The following is a 7,506-nucleotide window of genomic DNA, read 5'->3' as shown; positions in this document are numbered from 1 at the left end:
CTTAGCCAAAGTATTGTGGTTGGGAGACAAAAGACAGGAGTCCAAGCACATTACATGATTTAGCGACTCTGTGATAAATGGGTAATTTAGCCAAGTATATTTTAAACAAAGGTAATTATCATCAAAATAATGAAATAAAATGAGAGTAACCAGAGAGGTGGACAAACAGGTCATTATTACTAGGAAGAGTAGAGCGTTTTATGTTGCATTAGTGGAGGTGAAAATAAAGAAATAACTTTGCAAGCTTACACTCTTGAAGATTATATTCTAGGAAGCAACTTCCACCACAAAGTTGCCTCACTTAAATAAAACTACTCAAGTGCTTTTCCAAAAAAAAAAAAAAAAAAAAAAAAAAAAAAAAGTCCATTTTTCTGAAATTCCAGGAGAAATATTATGTTCATTTTTCTATTACTGTCAGTATGGGATTGCCTAGCTCCAGGTTTTCTTTCATAAAAAGAAAAGAAAAAGTGGAAATAAAGAGGCTAATGTGAGCTACTCTTTCCTTAAGCGTCCAGAGTTAGGATAGCATTTACCTTCTCAGCCAGGATGGGACTTCCCTCTTGGTGAACTTCAGACATCTGAAATATCAAATAGTGAGCAGGCTAGTGAGCATGGATGCTTCCCCAAGAGCATCTGGAAAATGGGACAGCTCTTGCAAGAGGGAACTGTCACCTTGGCATCTCCCTCATCCTTTTAAGCCTCTTTACAGTTTTATCTCACACACATACAATCCACAACCACCACGGATGCACCACACATAATCAATTGCCTTTTCTTTTTCACTATAAGGTTAAATGATTAGCAAAAATTTTAAAACAGAATAAATAGCAAAACAAAACCCAGTCACTCACTAAGCTTTCACTAATATTTTACGATAACTGGAGGCTCCTTATTGTAAAATGTGGCCTAAAAATAGTCACAACAATTATCTTACAGTGGTGTCATGGCAACATTTGGTACTGTTGTGTGAAGAGGGAAAGAAAAACCTTCAGGTAATAAAATAATCTCCAGTTATGCAAATGCAACTTATCTGGAGAGGCAGGCTTATCTAAGTGATTGTGTGAATTAGGCACCCCAATAATTTCCAGCTTGGAAAACCGCTGTTTATATGTGAATGTATTAACACGGTCAAAAATTAAGGAATAAACCAATTTTTAAAAATCACTAGTTTAGTGGTTAAAAACAAAGACAAAAAAATCTATGCTTTTGTTTCAGAAATATCCTGACAATAAAAACCCAGCACCATCCTTGTTTTACAGAGCTTCAGGTGTGTGTGTGTGTGTGTGTGTGTGTGTGTGTGTGTGTGTGTACATGTTGCTAACTGAAGGCTGAATTAAAAATAATACTTGTTCCTGAAGTTACAAGAGATACCAAAAATTTGGTCTTTTATTTTACCCCACAGATGTATATTCTTTATATATATTTTTGGAGAATGCTGTCCATAGAGTTAACATTAATAGAGCAAATGCTTCTTCTTTTTTAACCAATATGACTGTGGCTATCATTCATTCACTCAATAAGTAAGCAATCACACAGCTGTCTCTTAATGATTTAAATTTTCTACATAGATGAAGTATATATATAAAAAATATATATATATAATGATTATATATATTATATATACAATGATTATATATATATATATACATAATACACAATGTATGTATTGTTTTCATTAGCACATTGGCATTTCTTGGAAATGGAAATGAAGGAAAAGACAAAAATCCATAGTGACAAGGAAATAATACTGGCATCCTATTGCTTATTTCAGCGCTTTAGTTCGGTAAGAAGTAGGTGTTAGCAAATCTGTTGCTGCCCCAAGAACTAAGGGATGGAGAGGCAGAGAGCCCTGTGAATGCCAAGCTGTAATAATATTAGAGCTGTCCTTTAAATAGCTGGCTGTCTGTTGTCAGTAGCTGGCTGTTTTCACTTCTTTGTTTATATTAGTCCCCCAACTCCCTCCTAGATGCCCCTAGAGTTAAATAAACAAGTATTTACCACCAAGTTAATTCTGAGTCTTAGAAAATATAGACCAAACTTTAAAGTTCTTAAAATGTTTCAATCATATTTATTTATTGCAGAAAAATAATATACAAAAGATATTTACAAAACAGTCATAAAAATATGAATGCATTTAGACACCGGATCTATTTGCATTTTACCATGGGTCATCAATAAATAAATAGAATGTTGTCTTTTGTATTTTATGTTTTTCTTTTCCTTCAGAGGAAGTATTTTTTTTTTTTAAGGAATTCACTGACTATGATTTTGCAGGCCAGTTTGATCCCAGCGTTTTCATTTCTAAAGGTGTTGTTAAAATTCCTCTGATTGTTACCACTTTAAAATGGAGCCAGTCCACAGCGATGCCTTTCCTGTCAGTGGCTGTTTGGCAAGACCTCTTGAGAATGCATGCATGAAAAAAAATAAAAATAAAACATTCTTCGTCAAAAAGGTGGGGGGACACAAACGAGTGTTCAGACTTCTATCAGAATGCAGAGGTGGGGGGGGTGCTGTTGCTGCCCCTCTGGGAATCTCTGTCCACGGGCCTGTCTCGCTTTCTCTTTTAAAAGTGTGCCCCACGCCCTGATTCTTGTGAATTTGTTCTCTGCTCTTCTAATTTCCAAGAAAATCTTTGTCATATAGATTTATTTTTAGTTATCCAGCTCCAGAGTCTCTAGACTGTCCATTTTCTCCTTCTCTGGAAACAATGACATCTGCAAAAACCCAGAGGGGGAAAATTGGTTATTGAGGATGTCTCTGTGGCTGTTTTCTATGACTGCTAAGCCCTGTTATCACTACCAGCGAGAATTTTCGCTGAACAACCTGGAAGGATTTCAGCCCAAGGGCAAGAGGAAGTGGGTGGGCGGAAAGGAGGGGGGGTGGAATTTGGAAACAGTTGTTTTAAGAAGGGAATTTTAAAGAAGAAAGAAAGGGGTTTGGGGGGGATGGCGTTCTGGGCACAAGGCCCCTATGCTTGACTTTCTCAGTCTTCTGTCATGCACACTCCCGCGCGCACGCATACATACACCTCTCCTGGGCACACTCCTTCTCCCCGACCCTGGGACCTGTTTCTCCTATGGGGACTAAACTGCTTGCCAGGGATGCGGGTGGAATGAGGTGGCCATGCCTGGCTAGGTGGAGAGCAGCGAGGAGAGTGTGTGTGTGTGGGGGGGGGGGGATACCCAGCAAGGCGGCGAGGTGACCAGGGGACCCGCGGCCTGGCCAGATCGATCCCTGCAGCCGGTCCTTACCTAGGTCTCCGGCCTGCCGAGGGGGTGGGGAGCTCCGTCTGCTAGTGGGACGCGGACATGGACCAGGCCCCCTCCATCCTCCAGACCGAGAAGGCGTAGCTGAGCCGCTCATGGGCCACATAGCTGCAGCTTGCCATCTTGGAGTCCAGCTCGTCGCTCTGCAGGACCTGGTACAGGAAGTCGATGTACCTGGCCGCCAGTTTGAGGGTCTGAATCTTGCTCAGCTTGTCCGAGGGCAGCGTGGGGATGATCTTGCGCAGGGCGGCGAACGCCTCGTTCAGCGACTGCGTGCGCTGGCGCTCCCGCACGTTGGCCATGACCCGCTGCGTCTGCAGCTCCTCGTACGACTGCGGGCTCCCGCCCCCGCTGCTGCTGCCGCCGCCGCCGCCACCACCTCCGCCCGCGCCGCCGCCGCCGCCTCCGCCCGCAGATTTCTTGCCGCGCTTGCCCTGGGCCGGGCTGCCCGGCTCGTCGCCGCCTCCGATGCCCCCGCCCGTGGCCCCGCCGGGCCCCGCGCTGCCGCCCGCGCTGCGCCGACTGCTGCGTCTCTTGCGAGCCCCGCGCTTGCCGCTCGCCGGCTGCTGCCGGTCCGGCTCCTCCTCGCTGTTGCTCAGGCTGTCGTCGGCCGGCGAGACTGGCGAGCTGGACACGTCCTGCATCATCTCGCGGGCGGCGACGTGCGGCCTCGCGGAGCCGGGACGGGGGAGGGAAGAACAGAGGAGCGGGGCGCCCTAGTCCGCCAGCTTCCCCGCGCTCGGCGCCGGCCCGGGCGGTGCGGCCCGGAGGACGCAGGGAGGCGGGATGGGGGTGGGGGGACCTCCGCGGGGAGGGCGCTGGAGGCGGGGAGGGAGGCGGGCGGGGGAGGGGACGGTGTGGAGGGCCCCGAGGTCCAAAAAGAAGGCGCCCGACGGCCGCAAGCGCTCCCCGTTCGGGCCTGGCGCAGCCGGTGCCGGTGTTGGCGAGCCCGCGAGGTGTCTGAGAGTTGGGCGCGGGCTGTGGACTTAGCGGCTCTTATACCTCCGTGCGGGCGGAAAGTTTGGGGGCAGCGGTGTCATTGGCCTGACGTGGGGAGGAGGGACTTTTCGAAGTTTTATAGGAAAGTTTCCTCTTTCCAGCCCCCCTCCCTCGTCCCCCACCCCCCTTGCTCGGGGTCTAACAATTCGTCCTGCGAACCATTCAAAACCGACCTGGCCCGAGCGGCCAGCCCCTGCGCCCGCCTCTCCCCTCCTTCCCCCCAGCTCTCCCCCTCCGCTTCGGGGAGGACGCGGGGCGATTTCCTTCCGCGCCGGAGCGCGCCCAGCGCCCCCGCACCCGAACACAGCACCGCAAACGGGACTGTCCGTGTCGCTGCTGCAATCTCCCCCTCCCCAAATGGCTGTGACAGCAGCAGTGGCAAGCGGCTTCGACGCACTGGGTGATGTCCCATCCCGCCCGGGATCCCTCGGAGTCCTCCGGGCCCTTTGGGGGGTGGCTCGGGCCCGGGCTGAGAGGCAAGAAAAGTTTCAACAACCGAGTCCATCTAACGGTCAGGTAGAGGAAACCTCTAGACGGAAACCTCTAGTCCTCAGGGATTCCCCGCGGCTGCCTGGCCCTGTGGTCGAGGGCGGCTCTCAAGACGTGGCCACATCGTGGGCGCTATGGATCTGCGCCCCGGCCTGCCGTGTCACCCCTCCCGGAGAAACGTCTGGGTTCTCCTTTCCTGCTACGGTAACCCAATCTAAAGTTTCCCTGCTCTCAGAAGACTGCGCTTCCAAAGGTGCTGGAACAAGGCTGGAGTTCATTCTTTTACAGAGAAAAGCCTTGTTCTTTTAAAGGGAGCAAAGCTAGGGTGAGATAGAGCAGCTTTGGTGCACCACGCTGCCAGCCCTAGGTGGAGAAGGACCTTGAGACCATTTCATGCCCGCTAACCCCCAATTAAGTCCTGCGTGGTAACCTTGGGTAGTCCGTAAATTTAAGGTGGGGAATCAATATCCTCGTCTTCCTAGGAGATCTTGTAAGTAGTTATGCTTCCGCTGCCTCAAATGCACTCAGCCATGTTGGCGATTGCAAGCGTTTTTACCAAATACCTTGAAACCCCAAGTGCTTCAAAGAGGATTCTGGAAAAGTGGAAGCAGAGAGGTTAATGAGCAAGGAGAGTGGCAATGGAAACCAGTGCTTGCTGGCTTTTTTTTTTTTTTTTTTTTTTTTACAATTTTTATATGTTTTATTTATTTCTATTTTTTAAGTAGGATGAGGGTTTAGGGAGCCAATACAAGGTGATCTCTCACTCAGAAAGGCAATTCTGGGTCCGGAGAAAGTAGCCAGAGTTCAGGGGCAGAGTTTGCGGGCGTGGAGGTGAGCGTCTCGAACTCCTGCCCTGTTCCCAAGCTGAAGACCTTGCTCCAGCTCCCAATCCCCACTCTCCAGGCCAATCCCCCCCGGGAAACTGCCAGCTCAGCAAGTGCCCCTTTCTGGGTTGGACCAAAGGTCGCGGCCACCGACTTCCTGAGAAGCTGGAGGCCGGAGCCCCCGCGACGCAGGGCAGGCCACGTGGCTGGGTCCTGCTGAAGCTCTCAGCTGGGTCCCGGAAACTCTGGGGTGTGGAATGCCTGAGGCTAGTCCGAGGACTCAGCCTTTGTAGGGAAAGCTCTCCATTGAGACCAGTAAACCCGACCCTGCTTTCATCCCAGTAGAGACCCCCCCCTCCCCCCGGGCTTGCCCTGCACCGTTTTTACTGATATACAGAGACAATGACCACAGTGTGCCAACTGGCCTGCCTCGCCCGCCGATGCCATATTTTAAAATGACAGTCTGGCTGAAAACCAGATTCTACTTGACCTCCACTTAATTTTAATAGCTCGTAGCCAATTCTTCTCAAAATAAAGCCACTCCTGCACCCTTGCATTTGCATTTTTCACAGACAAGAATTTATCTCTTGGAAAAAAAAAACGTGGCAGAAATTCTGCCGCATCCTCTTACCAAGTGCTCTCTTTTCTAAATATGAATTTCAGAGTATCCCGCAATTGGGTGACTGCGGAGATCTCGATTCACCCTTGATTAACATCAACCTCTAAAAAAAAAATCTATTTTTTATTTTAGCTGAGTGTTAAAAATATTTCAAAGACAACGAATGACAGGAACCCTTTCTTCCTTGGGAAACAAGGCTAAGGAAGACGAGGAGGGGATCAGGAGGTGTACTCCAGAGAGGGAAATGTTTCAGAGGGAAGAGTTGTAGCAGGTGAGGAGAAATAGTAAGGTCTCTCTGCCCAGGCAGAGAGCCAGTGCACCTTTCTCAAGACTTCCAATCTGCAGGCCAGCTCTGATGCTGCACCGAGGGAGGCCTCTGTCCTTATTATAGTGTTAGATCCCCCTTCCCCTGACTGGGGACTGGGCTGAGGCAAAGCTCCTGAAACCAAAATACTCAGAAGAGAGTTTAAAAAGAATGACCCAGGTCATTCTCTGACTTATCTTCCAAACAGGGTCACAAGAAATGTATTTAAACTTTGAGAAGAAATTCCTCCTGAACTCCTTCTGAGGCACTGAAGATGAAAATACTTATTAAGTGGGGGCTAGAACTTACATTTTGAGCAGAAAGTGGTGTCTTGCTGGGAGAATCAACTCTCAGCAATGTCTAGGGTTAATGCTGTGCAAACCCTGACAAGCTGAGGTAGGCTGCTCACTCTGCTGCATTCAACTGCTTATAACATTTTTCTAAATGGTTCCCCCCCCCCCGTAAGAATGGATGATGAGTCCCTCCTGTGACCACAAGTCTGATACTCACCGATGTGACAGTTTGTGGTTTGCACAGTGCTTCAGCCTAACATCTGAGACTTTCCTTTCTTTCTTTCTTTCTTTCTTTCTTTCTTTCTTTCTTTCTTTCTTTCTTTCTTTCTTTCTTTCTTTCTTTCTTTCTTTCTTTCTTTCTTTCTTTCTTTCTTTCTTTCTTTCTTTCTTTCTTTTGATTTTTGTCTTCTAAGTAAAACAGCTTTATGGCTTCTCCTTTAAGGCTTCTGTCAATCTGGTGACTTTCTTTGGAAATGTTAGGTTAATTAGGATCTGGCTCACTTTATCTATTTTTTAAAAAGATCCTCCTAAGTGATCCCTGAAAACAACAACAACAAATGCTTTGTACTGGATTTCTCAGGGGCTTTGTTTTCAGGCTGCAAATTGGGCATGCTTGCCCTTCTTCCTGGGGGAGGGAGGGAGGGAGGGAGGGAGGGAGACAGAGAGGAATTCATATATATATGAATTATATATGAATTCACACACACACACA

The 7,506-nt window shown here is 48.1% G+C and overlaps 1 protein-coding gene across 1 annotated transcript; it reads right to left on the bottom strand.

Moving 5' to 3' along the window:
* Window positions 1-2,045: 2,045 nt before the first annotated feature.
* Window positions 2,046-4,291, bottom strand: Twist1 (twist family bHLH transcription factor 1). Its single transcript, XM_021202049.2, has 2 exons — window positions 3,252-4,291; window positions 2,046-2,714 (listed from the first exon to the last, which is right to left on the bottom strand). Exon 1 carries the CDS (start codon window positions 3,911-3,913, stop codon window positions 3,293-3,295), a length of 621 nt encoding a protein of 206 aa, XP_021057708.1. The 5' UTR covers window positions 3,914-4,291; the 3' UTR covers window positions 2,046-2,714; window positions 3,252-3,292.
* Between the last annotated feature and the right edge of the window lie 3,215 nt (window positions 4,292-7,506).

Source organism: Mus pahari, chromosome 7 (genome assembly GCF_900095145.1).
Source record: "Mus pahari chromosome 7, PAHARI_EIJ_v1.1, whole genome shotgun sequence".
Taxonomy (NCBI): domain Eukaryota; kingdom Metazoa; phylum Chordata; class Mammalia; order Rodentia; family Muridae; genus Mus; species Mus pahari.
The sequence above is the reverse complement of the archived record's forward strand: the minus strand, read 5'-3'. Positions and strand labels throughout refer to the sequence as shown.